The following is a 17,055-nucleotide window of genomic DNA, read 5'->3' as shown; positions in this document are numbered from 1 at the left end:
GTATGTCCTTTTGAGGCTTTAAAAGGGAGTGCGCTGGAATTTTTGTCAGTGTCGTTTTTCTCCCTGTCTAAGGAAAGAGGAGAAACACATTTACACCTATTTTGCATGGTAATTCTTTATACACAAGCCCAAATTCATGGAGTTAGATCTGGTTCATTCTTGTGAAGAGAGTGATAGGAAACCTGTTCTGACTGTTTTCTTTTTTTTTCTTACGGATGCTTCATACCACCTTTTACCTCCTTTGTTCAGAGCTATACCTGAGTGATGAAGAGTTAAAGAAACTACATGACTTTGAGGAACAGTGCGTGGAAAAATATTTTCATGAGAAGAATGAAAGCCTGAGTTCCAGTGACAGTGAAAGGATCCGTCTGACAACAGAAAGGTGTGTTTTGCTGCAGATTTCTGCTCTTTGTATACACCCATCATATAAAAAGACCTTGATAAGCTTTTGGAATGGGTTATGGTGACTGTGAACATGAGGAGCAGTGACATGCATAGACCTTGCTGATTTGATGGAAATGTCATGTATCTGAACTGCATGGCAGGTCTGGGTGGGAAACCTTGCTGGCAGAATTGCATCCCCAGATGTGTACAGTGTGCAGGTGGTTAAAGGGGTACAGTAAGGTGTTGCTCAGTTTCACCTTTTCAGACCAGGTAGCACCATGAAAACATGCCAGAGTATGACATACGATACATATTTTTATTTAAAGTCTTAGCAGTGTAGGAACGCTGTGAGAGTATTGCTTGTGATTGAGTATAACTGCTGTTTACAGAAATAATAGTATAACCATTGTAGCTATATCTGCAATGTAGTGTCATGTCTTGCAAAATGTCAATACACAACTGTCAATGGGGTTTCAAAACTCTCAGTGTTGGCCTATTTTAGCTTTCTATTGAAATCAGTGGAAAAGCTGCCATTAAGTTTAATGGGAAATATTAAAGAAAGTGAGCACTATAAAAAATCTTACTGAATGCCAATACTGATCTCATCTAATAAATTTGTTTTGCCTAGAGAAAGATAGCCTCTTAATCTTTACCTGTTCATATTTTCTGCATACCAAAACAAAACACAGAAGCAAAATTAATGTCCCCTGTAAAACAAAGAAAAAAGTAGCTTTGTTCAAAAGCTGCAGAATCCATTACAGCAAGAAGATTTCATTTAGTGGATAAATACAGCTCTGGAAAGGAATTTTTTTCTGAGTGCAAAGGTGAAACACACTTCACAGCATTGTGTAACATTAATACAAGAAATTAATTTAGATTAATAAAATATTTTGGAACACTGGCCTTTGATTTTATTCAGCTATTGGTTAAATACTACAAGTTTCAGTTACTCGGTGACAGAGGAAAGGAGCAACTTTTGCGTTTATCATTGTCTTCGTGCTAGAGCACAGAGAGAATATCTTCAGGAAACATGAAGATAATGATTTGGTTAAAATGATATCATTCCAGGCCAAAAAGTTCTTGTATTATTCAATGGGGAAGACCATGAAAAAGGCTTTGCTTTTAGGGCAGTTTAATTCTACCTGAAGGTAATTGATGGCATCAGACATACAGAATCTGTTCCCAGAGGCCAAATAGGTTGTTGGGAAAACCCTTTTCCCAGCAGTCTCCAGTGTTTGAGAAATGCAAGACTATCTGTAGATTTGTGTAAGCCTTTTCCTTCTCATGCTTGCACAAGAAATGTAGAAATGCAGGATTACTGGCTGACAAGAAGTATACTTTACAGCATTTTACTTTTACAGCAAGAACCAATTTAGCATTTTCAAAGCTGTGTTGTGCTGTCCCTGGTATAGTGGTTCTATGGCAAGGAATGGACATTAGTAGGAAAAGAGCAGTTTTTAAAATAGATACTCCATGAGCATAAAGCCTGTTTCCTTAAAAGTCACTGGCTGTTGGCCCAGTAATCTGAATGATATGGTGTAAGTCTGTGTGGGTTTTATCAAATATAGATATTCATGGGAATGGAAGTCACGTTAAAAAAAATAAAGGGCTGTTTGAAACACTGACTTTTTGAAATGTGTTAATGGGTTCCTTCATCATCCGGCAAACAGAATTAAAGACCTGTTTTGGTATTTTAATTATCTTTTCTTTTTCCGCCTAGAGTGGAGGAGATGTTTCTGCAGCTTAAAGAAGTGCATGAGAAGGTATTTTATATCAAGGAGTCTTTACTCTCCCTGGACAGCCAGCTAGGACATTTGCAAGACCTGTCTGCTTTGACAGTGGACATCCTGAAAGTGCTTTCAGCTGTAGACACCTTACAGGTGGAAGAAGCCTTACTGGCTGACACAAAACATCGAACCTGTAGGAAGCTGCCCCATAGCTGGAGCAATGCACTTTATTCCAAGACCTTGAGCAGCCTGGAATGTTTGTATGACAAGAAGTACCACTACTACAGCATGCCACCCTCCCTCTTACGGAGCTTGGTAAGGAGTCAGTGGCCATCAGAGTGCAAAGACAACGTATTGAGGACCAAGAGTAAGGAGGTGGTAGAGGACAGCTCTCAAAAGATAGAAATGGAAAGTGACACAGTCACTTCAGGAATATCCTCTGAGACTAAGTCAACCCCTAGATATGGACAGTTTTTGCTGGTGCCCCCTGACCATCAGGGAGGGTCTTTCCCTGAGGATGTCACCTTAAATTTGTCCTTTTTGAGCACTCCTGCCAAGTACAGGGGTGATGCATTCAGAGATGAACTGCAAAGTAGCACTGTGGTGCAGCAAAACTTGCAGAGTGTCAATCTCATTGGAAAAGAGCCAGAAGATTTTCAATGGAGCCAGAGAGACTTTGTTACTCATTTGCAATCAGAAGAGACTAATGCTGTAGGGGCCGGTCATCCTCTTGGTCTCCGGCCATTGCTGGATATTGAAGAGAGTGCAGCACCCTCCTGCGATGACAGGGAAGAAACTGAAGGTGGTTATGTGAACTGGGGATTCTCTGAAGGTGATGAAAAAGGGGTTTTCAGCTCAGGAAAGAAAAAAAAGAAGGCCCTGTGCATACATTCCACCTATAACAGTGACTGCAATTGCACAGGTAGTTCTCCCAGGCATGTCCAGATAAGAGAATCAAAATCCTTCTCCTACAACGCCGACAGGTCATGTCACAGCAGCATCATCTCTCAGAACAAGCTAAAACGTAGCACCTCCTTCTGGATCAGCCCACTCTGGAGAGACTGGAGTTTCCGCAGGACCAACAGCTTACAGTCTCCTAAGAAAGAGAAAAGAGGGGAAACCTGCAAAGCAATAGGTGGTAATTATAACACACTACGCCTGTACAATATCTTTTACTGGGAAGCCCAAGACATTATGAAAATGTTTCATTTGCACCCAGGAGGTTTTAGCTGCAGTTGAGGGTAGTAGGAGAGTCCGGAGTTACTCCTTCAGTTTCTTTGTGCTGGGTCTGATGACTGTAGAGAATTTCTGAAGTGTGCCTGATATCCAAGCTGCACCACTCCTGTGTGTCAGCCACCCTGATACTCCCAATCTCATGGGATCCCTATGGTTGTGGCTACACAGCTGGGGTGACAGAGGGACTGTGCTCACTCCAGGGAAGTCTCCTGCCCCAGGAGATGCAATACGAGAGTTGCAGGAGCCAAAATAAATTACACAATCCCTAAGAGATACATTAGCAGTATCATAGGTCAGATGGATGCATGAAGAATGAAGAGGTATATGTTTTTATAGCCAGTTTAAAACCCTCCCTGTCCACCACTGAGTTTGCTTACCAACAGCTAAACTATAGCAGATTCAAAGTATGAAAAGTATGAGATGCTGAATAACATTTGCTGTTTTTTGTCTTGCGATGGTGCACATCTTTGCATTGAACTGCATGAGTATCACCTTTGGGTGTCACAAGTCTTTCTCAGCTTTCGTTGGAGATCTTTGAACTCTCAGTCTTATCAGATCTTCTCTTAGTAAACAAAAGCTCTGTAGCTTAATTGTGTTTTTTGACTTTTTCCCCCAGAGTCTTTAGGACCTGGTGAGCTACACTACAATGAGGCAACAAAAGCAAAACAACAAAACAGAGACATAAAGTCTGGGAGAGGAAAGAAGAATCAAAAACCCCTCCAGGTGCCGGTATGTGCAGATGCAAGAGAATCACATATCCGATAGCTATCTTTTTCATTCATTAAGAGCAGTTCTGTGGAGTGGCTTTGTTGAAAATGCATACATTTAAGATGCTGCACACAAATTGGAGTGTCTTTATGTGTCTGTCTTTGGTTTAATTTCCCTTTTGTTTGAATGTGTGGGATTTCAATTTTGAACATGTTGAGATCTATGGACTTTGCTAGACAGTATACTGGTAGTGTTATTGATTTTACACATAAAGGAATCAGTCCTTGCACTTTAGCTGGCAGGAGGACTTGGGGAGGCTTCATATGATCTGGGGTAGACTGAAGGACTGGTGAGCCACTGAAAACAAGCAAGCCAGACCTCGTAATGTTGTCTCCTGCCTACAAGAGTCCTGAAGTGTTTTATCTGAATCCATCAAACAATGAGCACATTGCAGACAGCATATTGATTGTATCATATGTATGGGGCAACTTTTGTAACTCTATACATGTGTACATACATAAAATTCTATTTATAAAGTTCTAAAGAGATTCCCAGGATCTTTGGCAGCTGGAAAGATTTATCTCTGTTTAATGAGGTCAAAGCTGAAGACTGATTTGTTTACATAAGTGAACAGGTCTTTGACTTGAACTTTGAGACCTAACACCTCTGATGGTATTTTTAGGGACTTCGAACTTTGTTTTAAAAAGCTGTGATGCTAGATCTTTCATCAGTAGTATTTACTAGACAAAAGCAATGTGTCTTCTGCAACTTATAACAAAAATGGGAAAATCTGTTCCTCAGTTGGGAGCGAGCTCAGTCATTGGCATTTCAGTGATGCTCTGAAACGCCATGTCATAGGCTGTCAGACAAACTGCAGGTGCTAGTCATCCTATAAATAGTGTCATTTTGTCTGTGTCTTGCCAGGTGATTAGAGTGGATGATTGTCCCCAGAACACCCAAGTGAGCTCAGAGCCTGCAGAGATCAGTGTCTGGGATGAGCAAGAGAAACACAGCAAGAACTGGCTCACTGTGTCTAATTTCAGTCAGCTAAGTATGTGGTATTTTGCAGACAGTGAAATTCAGAACAGCTTTTAAAGAAAAGCAAATTCAAAGTGTCATCCACCACTTTCACCTCATGGCATAATTTTTGCAGAATTAGAATTAGGTTGCAGGCACACATGACTTGGTTATTTGCTGTGTCATTGCAGAGACACAAGGCGTATAGGTTGGATGGATGATCAGTTAAATCTTTCTGGGAGTGCTGCCTGTCTCACATGGGAGATAGTAGAGTACTGACCCTCAGGAATAAGTAGGAAGCAAGGAGGATGATATCCTTGTCTCCTTTCCTGAGGTGTCTTCTAAAGTAGCATCATGGCTAATTGCAAAAATAAACTCTCTCGTGAATTTCTCAGGGCATTTACACTCACAGGCAGTGCTGCTGTACTGTATCTGCTGGCAGATCCTCTGCATGCATTATTCATTACTCGTTGCTCAGGAACTCATCCTCCAAAGACAATAAATGAATTCTGTATAGTCTCTGTTGGAATGAAAAGGGAATGATATTCTTACTCTTAGTAATTCTCCAGCTCTTCCATTCTCAGAAATCCTTTGCATAGTTCATCTTATCTTTCAGCTTTGCTGTGATGCGGCTTACTGGCTTCACCCTGCAAGCTGCTGGGAGACGCACCAGGAAATGCTGTGACTCAGCACAGCATGGTCTGAGAAGGGCTGCACTCCTCAATCAGCTGACAGAGAATGGAAACAATCTTTTAACCCTATGAAATTCTGTTATTGCTTTTATAGACCATTATGCATTTGCTGGGGCAATATGGTATACAGGAGTTTATAGCACTGTATAGGGGTTTAGTTTGTAGCAGTAGAGCTGTTAATTTACACTCTGGAAATAGCTGACACCTGGTTTTTTGAATAGGTTTGGAACGTTTCAGTTACATACATGAGAAAATAAAAAATCAAGACATCAGCAGGCACACCATACCATTCTGTGATTACCTGAGGCATTCTCAAGAGGTAAGACCTAAGATTATAAATCCTAGTCCATAGTTCTGGCTGGGATGAGCCCACGGTAGCTCTGCTGACATCCCTGGACTTGCCACTATAGGATCTTTGTCATGAAATACCGCTTGAGAAATAAGGAGCTTTGTTGTCTGCTGGCACAGTGCACGTGTGTGAGTAGCTGAATAATTTAACAGCTGTTAACACTCTATTAAGATTATTGAAGTAGGATATTAAATTATTGAATCATGGAGTGATTCTGAGTATGAAGTTGGTCAGAAATGATGCATGTTGATGTTTCATTAGGAAATGAGTGAGCACACAGCTTAGTATTGAACCTGTGAGCAGAATTGTTTAGCAGAGGGAAGTAAATTTTGGAAAGTTAGCTATATAGCTCTTAATCTATCACACAGAGATAGTTATTTCTTGCAAAGTGGGAGTTAAATATTGATAATAAATGCAAAGCTTAGATTATAACCACTGGCTTTTAAACACCATATCTTATTATTTATCAGAATAATTTGCAGCTCCATAATCTAAAGGTCCTCTGCCTATGTAAATCAACTTTGATAGGCTAGACCAATTTATATTTCCTGGATTATAGAAACTTCTCTCTCTTTTAAAATGGTGTAGGTAATGAAAGAAAATTTATCTTTCAGTATGTTGTGTAGGAGTATCTCAGAGGTACGAAAGGAAATTAACAAATAATAAATTAAGAAAAGGAACTGTGAAATAATCCTTTCCTCTTCCTTTTTTTAAGAGCACCCTTCCTTGCCTGTTTTACTTATAGCACTCTTGATTATTAAAATTGTGATCTTTAAAAGCCTAGCTTATTTTTCACTGTAAATGCTGAGTTACCTTTTTTTTTTAAAAGGAATAAAAAGAAACCAGATAGTTTCAGAGCCGTTCTTCTGAGTGCAATAGAATTTGAATCCCAAATACCAGGGAAGAGATCTTGAATCTAAATTTTAAAAATGGCAGGTTTTTGTATGAAAGAGGAGCAAGCGAGACAGAGAGAGAAATAGGAATAAATTTACTGATTTTGTATTCTGTAAAACCTAAGTGTGGAGTTCGAATCAATAAATCTTTGAGATGTGAAACACAAGGTCAGACAAACAAAATAAAGTTACAGTTAGGGAAACTGTGTGAAGGGGCCAAGTAATCTGGTGCTTCAAAACTCATATTAAGATGTTTTGGGTAAAACTCAAAGGTGGGATTTTTAAAGTTCGCAGAAAAATTCCACTGATTACAGCAGAATTGGAGTTGGCCAAAACTAGTCAATTCCAGAACACCCACTTCAAATTATTTACTCTTTCAAGACACAGCCTCCAATACCCACTGAGTCACTATGCCTCTCCTTGAGTCCTGTCTGGGTTATGAGAGTTTATACATATATGTATCAGTGAGATGTAACAATGTTGCTGTGTCCAACAGTTCCACTTCGAGTACAGTATATTTTAAAGAAATTTATTTTTCCTGAAGTGGTGCTTCTCAGGTTTACCCATTGAAGACCAGTGGTTCGGAAATCCCTACTGATGAGTACCAGGGAGCAAAGCACGGGTGTGTGTAGGAAGGTTTTGGTTTTGTTAAAGATGTTTTTACCTGCAGAGGAAGCTACAAGGTGAAAATATGAGTGAAACAGCAACATTGTGAGTTAAATTTCAGATAATATTTGTAGCTGAATTTTAGTTAACTTATCTTTAAACTTCATTGTCTTTGAACTTCTTTGGGGGGCTGTTTTTCTTTTGAGGATTGAAATCTTCCTGATTACTATTCAGAAGAATAATCCCATTTATGACTAGCACATTAGGATGACCCAGCTGGCCCAATTTTCCCTAATATGGCTGGAAGTTTAAAAGACTATTTGAGTACCTCTTTAATGATAAGACCTGGAAAATATGTGATCTAAATATCACTCCTGCTCAGTCTGTTTTCTTCTTCTGTTATAGAAGCTTAGGGTGCATTTTATTTTCAACTGCTGTGAAGCCTCTCCCTAAAATGGAATTTTCCAATATAAAAGAACTTCTCTAATACTGTCCATATTAGAAGACCTTTAACATACTTTTGTTGAGATATAGGTGGGTATACGAGTATTTTATTCAAATGTATGGAGACAGCATGGAAAACTCTAACGAGAGCAAATTAGTTCCATTTTAGTGTAGGTATGGGAATACTGTGATTCAGCTGCCTATCAGTGTCATTATTCATGCTAACAATAAGCATAACAGTAAGTGTTTTCAAGATTATACCTTTTTGAGTTGTGCAGTGTGTATATGACAGTGATGTGCTGATTTTACCAGTAAAAGTACCTCTCTTCTTTACAGGATTTAAGTAATAACATATTTGGAACCACCAGGAAAAGTAATCTGAACAGGAATTCCTCGTATGTATTATTAGTATATTATGATATCCATCACATGCTTTTAGAAAGAGACTTCTATACATTCTGCAGATTTCCACTTCAGTTCTGCAACATACTTAGGATGAGATATTTATGTGAAACAAAGAGTTAAGGCAATTCAGTGTTTCTTTAAATGAAACCTTATTAATAGAGATAAAGGAGATCCATTTAAACGGAGAGTATAATTTTAGGTGGAATAGACACCCCTTTTAATGCCAACAATAATCCAATTTTCTAATTCAGTCACTAAGATCACAACAGCATCTTTAACTAGCCATTATTCCAATCCAGGTACCATGAAAAGTTGCATTTGCTTTTGCTGTGCAAATTACATGTTTTCTTTTTTAATAATTAAAATGCTAGCAGCACCTGAAAGCTTCTCTCATTCTCTGATTAATCTCTTTGGTACTGAGTCCGCACATTTACAAAATATTTAGCTTGGTTTTCTTAATAGGTTTTCAGTAGTTATTAAGCTTTGGTTTTATTTAGTGAAAGTATACTGATTTCCAAAGTGTTTGCAATTTTATTGTGGGTTGTTTTTTTTTTTCCCCAGCTTGATTGATCATTAGATCATTATCTTAACATTTGGGGTACTTTTTCGACATGCAGTGTTGTCTCTATATTCCTTTTCCTTGTCTTTCTTATTTTCATCATTTTATTTTCTCTCTCTCTTACCTAGTAACATTATGGATGTAATAAATAAAAGACACTAGAAAGCTGTCACATCGCATATAATTTCAACATGAGAAGAGGAAAAAAGATACTGGGTTTTTTCACCCATCCTGTGGTGGGTTGTTTTTTTTTTTTCCCCAGTCATTTATAGGCAGTAGGCAAACTGCATACTTACCAGCAGGACTTATAGGCCTTTGAGTGGCCTGATTCTGTCACTTAGCCTGTTGTCTTCAGTCTGGTCTATGAGGTGAATCATAACCGCTGTCTTCTGTAACAAAGACTGCTTTAACATTAACGCTTATGCTGTAGTCTCTCTGCACCCTTGCTAATCCAAAGGACCATCAGTTTAAAAGGTTTGGTTTTGTGCAAGCAATTGTAATGGCATTTATATAACTCTGAATACATCTCAGCATTGATTGAAAAATGAACAATTGTGTATGTGATTGAAGTGGTCCATAACGGTTATAGCTGTTAGTTATAACAGCTGACAACTATTATTGTAGTGTAAATTATATGAACAGCGGTGCAGAATCGTAAAAGCAGATCACCATAAAGCAGAGAAAGAAACGTGCAGAAAAATGTGGCTATTCCTCAGTAACTGAAGATTATTTGCTGTTTGTTGCAATGAATAAAATTGCACTGAGGGTTATTTCGTTTTATGATTCCTGATCAAACCTTTTTGAATCTTGCCTTCACATAGGTGACATCTCCTTATGTGAACCACTGTTAGACATTTTGGAGTAAAATATCAAATGTTTGCTTTTAAACAGGTTGAGAACTTCAGAGGAAACTGACAGTAAGTTTTTGGTTGCTTGTCACTCATTTTAATTCCTCTCTGCAAACCTCAATTCTGAACTATAAAATCCAAAACAAAGTTAATTTACTATAGTTGGAGGGTTATAGGAAAATGTTCAACCATTATTTCATATGTTAGTTACTATCTGTACTTTAAAGTGAAGGATTTTTTTTATGGAGACATGTTTTTCTCACGATAACTGCAAAATCTTAAAAGAAAAAATCTAGTTTTACTCTGGTCTGCCCAGCGGTGTTGTCCTTTTTAGCAGGAAAAAGCTCTTTAGGATGATGGTGCTGCTTTCATCCCTGGCAGTCTAAGAGACCTCCTGAGTTAAAGCAGGGTGTATACCTCAAGATAGATTGTGTTATAAAATTTTTAATGTATGCTTGATTTTTCCAGTTGCAGTTGGGTGTAATTCCTCTGTTTTCGTGGTTTCCCTGAAATGATGAAATCAGTGAAGGACTGAATTTTATGAAATGGCCAATGAAGAAATTTAAGGTTATAGTGAGGAATTGCTTTGTTCCACAAGAGTGCTAGTTAACTTGACTTGTAGTTGTTGCCTTTTAGGCTATCTTCCAGTTTCCCTGACATGCCACTTAGCTGTAACAGGCTGAGCAGCTGGGCATCATATCTTTTTGAGGCTAGCTGTGACGCAGAAACAAGCTGCTCTTAGACTTACCTCCCCTTCAAGTGCTGCACCTTCTGGGTCCGGCTGTGCACAAAACACTGTGGTGCTGAAGCACACTGCTACAAGTGTAGTGAGTTGTGGGGCTACTTTCTGGAGCGCACAATTGCTTTGATTAAAATCCTGTTTTCCCATCCTCAAAAGGAATGACATAGCCCCCATTTCCCTTTTCATGTTTGTTGTTTTACAACATACATAATGCAACAAAACTAGTTGGGTCCAGCAAGAAAGAGAGCAAAAGGGACCTTGAATCACCAAGGGCACTCAGTGGAAATGTTGACCCTTCCCCCAGCTTCTTTTTATGTCTTTTATTTAAGATCTTTTTCACTAGAAAAGTGAATGCAAGCAAATAAAATACACCAAGGACAAAAATGTAGTGTTCAAATATTTTGGTGAAGATTTAGTCTTGATTATCTAATTTTTCAGAATTAATAGTAGTACAGTATACATATTTTCTGAAAACTGGTATTTTGAAGGACTGTGTTCCAACAGAACAAAGTGATTTTATCTCATTAATAGCAACATGCTCATTAATCCTGGTTTTATTGAAAAGACTTTTTATAAAACAAAGATTTTAGGACCAAATTTGATCTGGCTGTTAAATATGTAACTGCAGAAACTGTTTGTCTGTTTATTTTAGCATTTTAGATATTGTGGATTAATGGGAAAGTGTTATAACTTTGGTGTAATAGTAGAGTTAATGGAATGCTTACTGACTGAGGATAGAGTTGGAAAGATCATGCCTTTGGGAGGCTGTGAAGCATGATGGACAGCAAAGTGCTTTTAATATCCCAGGGGTGTAATTGGCTTAGAGAATCTACATGTCCTTGAGGTTAGTATCACAATTTTCCCACCATTTCCCTGAATAAATAAGTAATCTGGATATATTACATTGACGACTGAAATCTGCCGATATTCTGTACATTATAACGTAGTTAAAGCCTATTAGTAATTCTCCTCTTTAGAATGCTGAGACAGTAATTCCGATCAATCTGTTTCATGGCAAACTCTGGGATGGAAGGAATTAAAAAATCATGCATTTATCTCTCCTATAATAATTAAGGTAATGATCCTTTAAACATTATTTCAGATATCTTTTCCTGCTTGAAAACATCTCAAGACCTGCATCATCACTACTCAGGTAAGCAGGAGGCACCAGAATGGTGGCTGAGTAATTTAACAAATTAAAAAGAACACCAGTTCTTCCCTTGTCATCCTCTGTGATTTTCACTTTGAAGAGTTGCACACTTGCCCACTGCTAAGAAGGTTCTGTATTGATTCACACCTAACACTCCAGAGAGGAAATTATTAATTATTTTCTTGCTGCTAATTGCTCCATTCTGGGTGTTTCTGGCAAATCCAGGGCAGAATTATAGATAATCACTTTCAAAATATCAGTGGAAACAGTGAATAGAGCTCTTTTTCCTGGGGGTGGGGTGGGGGGGTGGCAGAAGAGGCTCTCATTTGTTAATAGCTGTCACTTCCCCTCCCACCTTCTTTGTACTTTCTGGAATTGGTTTCTTCAGTTAATTGGTCCTGTACTACTTAATCTGTGTTTATATACCTATGAACTCCTGGAAATCTGGCAGGGAATAAATCATTTGGATGCTAATTGCCTGCAGTCCTGTCTTTTCTTGAATTGATAATGCACAGATTTTCCCACCAGGCTTGGATTTCAATTTTTCCTGGAAGAGAACTGTGGAGAGCTTGCCAGTAGATGTCTCTGTTGCCTACAGGACTTGGCCTCCTTTAAATGGAAGCCTAGGGTAAACTAGAAGCATTAGCGGCCTCCTGAAGTTCAAAAAACTATGTGATTTTCACTGGGAATCACACCTCCTCGTGTTATTGTAATTTGTGTACAGTATTGTAGCCAGTGTACAGGAGTAATTTCTTTGACATTGTGGCATTGTTGCAGTGATTAATTTGGCTCTTGTCAGGCATGCTATTTGGGATTAGGTAGGACTTTTTAGCGCAGATGAGAGTGGCTTCCATTATGAGTTGACAAACATCTCAAGAGGTTTCCAGTGTAGGTTTTCTTTCCTCTGGAAGGTCAGGATACAATTTACACAACTAAGCCCAGAAGCTTGATACTAAAACCCTGCAGCATACTGCTTATGCAATATTTTGGCTATGCTGTTGTGCAGGCAAATACAGTTCTGCCTTTCTGCGCACCCAAAAGAACTTGAGTTTTGACCCAAGTTTGGCAGCTGCTGCAAGTCCGCTTCACATTGCTTCTGGAGGATCTAGAGTGAGTGCTGGCAGGGTCTGACAGATGGCACAGGTCTGGCAACTCCCCACTTCACATCCTTGTCCCTGCTATTCACTAATTTCATGACTACAGCATGTTCCTAGTGGGGCATCAAGGGAGGACTTTGATTTTCAGTTCATGCTCCAGAACCATTCAGGCGTGTTAACCAATGCCTATTGAATTTGGAATGTGTAAACAAGCCTTGAAGTGGAGTCTAAAATGCAGATCTTCTCAAATGAGGATCTTAATTCATGGATTGGCATGTCATGGGTCCCCTTTGCTCTCTCTCTTGGCTAAATAATCTCTAATTAATTTCTACTCAGAGAAGTAATCTTAAAAAGAAGGACAGATGGTGTCCAAGCTCTGGAAGAATCTGCCATCAGGGATTTTTGGCTGCTCTGCAGAGAAACAGAGCTCTGCTGTGGTTCACTCTCTGCTTTGGATGCTAGTTTTGTCTTGAGCCTTTAAACAGGGAAATTAGGTAGTCAGCACTGTAGCATCTGAGTTGCCTCCTTGTTCTAGTCTTACCCTGTTTGTGGCTCACCTCTCACTTCTCTCCCCCTTCCTGATACCTGAGTCATTGTGAGGACAAATCCATAAATATTCAGTTGGTGCTCTGAATTTTTGATGGTGTTTGCCTGAGAAATAAGCTGCCAATTAGGAAGATATAATAATGTTACTGATGTTGTTTGGTGAGGAGCCTGGATGAGGAAACAGTGCTCTGTGCAGGGCAAGCTTGGATTTTCCTGTGATGCCTTGCTAAATCCCCAGGTGATTCTGAGCCTGACAGAGACAGGCAGTAAGGACAGCTGGGGCCAATGCATCTCTCTGGCACAGTGTGAATGTTGCTGCAGTGGAGCCAGCAGGAGGAGGAAGTAGTGGCAGCCCTTGGTGGAAGGAGGAGGGTGAAGAGTTAGCAGAAGTCCTTCCAGCCAGGATGCAAAGGGCTTATCCCAGAAAGCTTGTTTCCTTGGAAGAAGGGAATCAATGGACAGGGGAAAGAGTGGCAGCTGGTGCTTGTGAGATACCATGGGTGTGCAAAGGGGAGTTGCTAGCTGGGTAGAATGGTGATCAGATCTCACAGAGGATCACACTGCAGCCTTCTTGGCTTAGTACACTACAGTAAGGCACGTTCAGATGTTTTTGGAACTCAGACAGCTTGTTTGTTCAGTATAGTAATGGAATGTGTGGTGTTTGCAGCTGTTGAAAGAAACAACTTAATGAGGCTTGCTCAGACCATACCATTCACACCAGTCCAGCTCTTTGGTGAGTACCAAGTTCCTGATTATGTTTTTCGCTTTATAAATAGTCAGTGCATTATCTTTTTAAAGATGGTGTTTGAGAAATTTCACTGGATTAGTTTCAGCAATGCTTCTTTTAGAAAAGACATGAACCAGGATAAAATTGTAGTCATGCAGTAATTTAGGGACCTTTGGAGGTCATCTGGTCCAACTCCCTATTGCCAGTTTAGATCAGGTTGCTGAGGCCCTGTCCAATTGTATTTTGAATATGTCTATAAATGGAGATTCCTCAGTTTTGCTGGACAACCTCTTCCAGTGTTTGACTTAGTGGTTGTCGTGGTTCAGCCTCAGCTGGCAACTAAACACCATGCAGCCGCTCGCTCACCCCCCCCCCCGTGGGATGGGGAAGAGAATCGGACGAGCAAAAGCACTTGTGGGTTGAGATAAGCACAGTTTAATGATTACAATAAAATGATGATGATAAATGATTATGATAATAATGACAATAATGTTAATATAATAAAAGGGAAAAGGAAGGAAAGGGAAAACAGGAAAAAAAAACCGCAGAAACACGAACGATACAACCGCTCACCACCCGCCGACTGATGCTGCCCGTCCCCGAGCCGCGATTGCTCCCTCCCTCCCCCGGCCAGCCCCTCCCAGGTAGCATACTGGGCATGACGTTACATGATATGGAATATCCCTTTGGTCAGTTTGAATCCGCTCTCTTAGCTGTGCCCCCTCCCCTCCCAGCTTCTTGTGCCCCCAGCAGAGCATGGGAGGCTAGACATGTCCTTGACTAGTATAAGCGCTACCCAGCAACAGCCTAAACATCTGTGTGTTATCTCAACAGGTTTTTTTTTCCATGCTAATTTCAAAGCACAGCACTATACCAGCTAGAGTGAAGAAAATTAACTCTATCCCAGCTGAAACCATGACAGTATCCACCCCTTATTCCATATCATTGACATCATGCTCAGGTCCCATACTATTCAGTACAAATTCAATAATCCCTATCCATCTTCTCATCCTTTAACAATATATATATATATATACACAGATTTTCATTATCATTCCACTAGTCTATGGAACACCCCTGTAAAATGCCTGTGAAATGTCCATTGAGTTCATTTAGTCCATGACTTTGGATTTCATCTCTTGCAAGGGTCCTTCAGAGAGGCGGTGTGCATGGGGTCAGATTGTTGCAGGTCAGTCCTTGTTCCATCACCGCTGCACTGGTAGTTCTTGTTCTCTCACTGCTGCACTTTTCTCGGTTCCATTGAAAGTTCATTTGCTATTATTATTAATTGGGAGATTCCCACCATGATAACATTCCATTGATGCAACCATAGTAGTGATGACATACAACATCATATAGCAATTAAAAGCATATTATTCAGTTCATTGGCTGTTTTCACCCAAAATTAAATCCCCCTGAGGTACACACCGGACTCCTCCATCCTCCCGCATCACCCACCAAGTGCACCCAGGTCCTCGAGCAAACGCAATCCCATGAGTGGGTTTGCCTCTGCTGGAAGCAGGAATAACCCAGACTGTCTTGCCCAGCATATTTTTTATGTGCACTACAGGGACTCTATCCCCTTCCACAGTACGTAAGGATTCTGACTGGGCCGGGCCAGCTCGCCTGGCAGAACCCCTCGTGTTGACTAACCACGCGGCTTTTGCTAAATGTGTATCCCAGTGTTTAAATGTTCCACCCCCCATTGCTCTCAGTGTCATCTTTAATAGTCCATTGTATCTTTCGATTTTCCCAGAGGCTGGTGCGTGATAGGGGATGTGATACACCCACTCAATGCTGTGCTCTTTGGCCCAGGTGTCTATGAGGTTATTTCGGAAATGAGTCCCATTGTCTGACTCAATTCTCTCTGGGGTGCCGTGTCGCCACAGCACTTGTTTTTCGAGACCCAGGATAGTGTTGCGGGCAGTGGCGTGGGGGACAGGATATGTTTCCAGCCAGTCAGTCGTTATTTCTACCATTGTAAGCACATGGCGCTTGCCTTGGCGGGTCTGTGGGAGTGTGATATAGTCAATTTGCCAGGCCTCCCCATATTTATATTTCAGCCATCGTCCCCCATACCACAGAGGCTTTACCCGCTTCGCTTGCTTGATTGCAGCACATGTTTCACATTCGTGGATAACCTGCACAATAACGTCCATGGTCAAGTCCACCCCTCGATCACGAGCCCACCTGTATGTTGCATCTCTCCCTTGATGGCCTGAGGTGTCATGGGCCCACCGAGCTAGAAATAGTTCACCCTTATGTTGCCAGTCCAGATCCACCTCAGCCACTTCAATCTTGGCAGCCTGATCTACCTGCTGGTTGTTTCGATGTTCTTCAGTGGCCCGACTCTTGGGGACGTGAGCATCCACATGCCGTACCTTTACAACCAGTTTCTCTACCCGGGCAGCAATATCTTGCCACAGTGCGGCAGCCCAGATGGGTTTGCCTCTGCGCTGCCAGTTGCTTTGCTTCCACTGCTGTAGCCAGCCCCACAGGGCATTTGCCACCATCCAGGAATCAGTATAGAGATAGAGCACTGGCCACTTTTCCCGTTCAGCAATGTCTAAGGCCAGTTGGATGGCCTTTACCTCTGCAAACCGGCTTGATTCACCTTCTCCTTCAGCAGTTTCTGCTACTTGTCGTGTAGGACTCCATACAGCAGCCTTCCATCTCCAGTGCTTTCCCACAAGGCGACAGGACCCATCAGTGAACAGGGCATACTGCTTCTCCTTTTCTGGCAGTGTGTTATACAGTGGGGCTTCTTCAGCACGTGTCACCTCCTCCTCTGGTGATAATCCAAAGTCTTTGCCTTCTGGCCAGTCCATAAGCACTTCCAAGATTCCTGGGCGACTGGGGTTTCCTACTCGAGCCTGCTGGGTGATCAGTGCAACCCATTTACTCCATGTAGCGTCAGTTGCATGG

At 40.8% G+C, this 17,055-nt stretch overlaps 1 protein-coding gene across 7 annotated transcripts in view; it reads left to right on the top strand.

The window, feature by feature from the left end:
• The window catches only part of TRPM6 (transient receptor potential cation channel subfamily M member 6), a 96,514-nt gene that overhangs the window by 59,046 nt on the left and 20,413 nt on the right, over positions 1-17,055 (top strand). For all 7 annotated transcript variants that reach the window (XM_075078126.1, XM_075078127.1, XM_075078129.1 and 4 more), the window contains 9 exons: positions 250-382; positions 2,105-3,249; positions 3,964-4,076; positions 4,980-5,106; positions 5,986-6,083; positions 8,393-8,451; positions 9,912-9,937; positions 11,713-11,763; positions 14,071-14,136. In XM_075078126.1, the coding sequence (XP_074934227.1) occupies positions 250-382; positions 2,105-3,249; positions 3,964-4,076; positions 4,980-5,106; positions 5,986-6,083; positions 8,393-8,451; positions 9,912-9,937; positions 11,713-11,763; positions 14,071-14,136 (1,818 nt within the window). The remainder of the gene's footprint in view (positions 1-249; positions 383-2,104; positions 3,250-3,963; positions 4,077-4,979; positions 5,107-5,985; positions 6,084-8,392; positions 8,452-9,911; positions 9,938-11,712; positions 11,764-14,070; positions 14,137-17,055) is intronic.

This window comes from Phalacrocorax aristotelis, chromosome Z (genome assembly GCF_949628215.1).
Source record: "Phalacrocorax aristotelis chromosome Z, bGulAri2.1, whole genome shotgun sequence".
Taxonomy (NCBI): Eukaryota; Metazoa; Chordata; class Aves; order Suliformes; family Phalacrocoracidae; genus Phalacrocorax; species Phalacrocorax aristotelis.
This window is presented reverse-complemented; position numbering and strand designations above follow the sequence as displayed.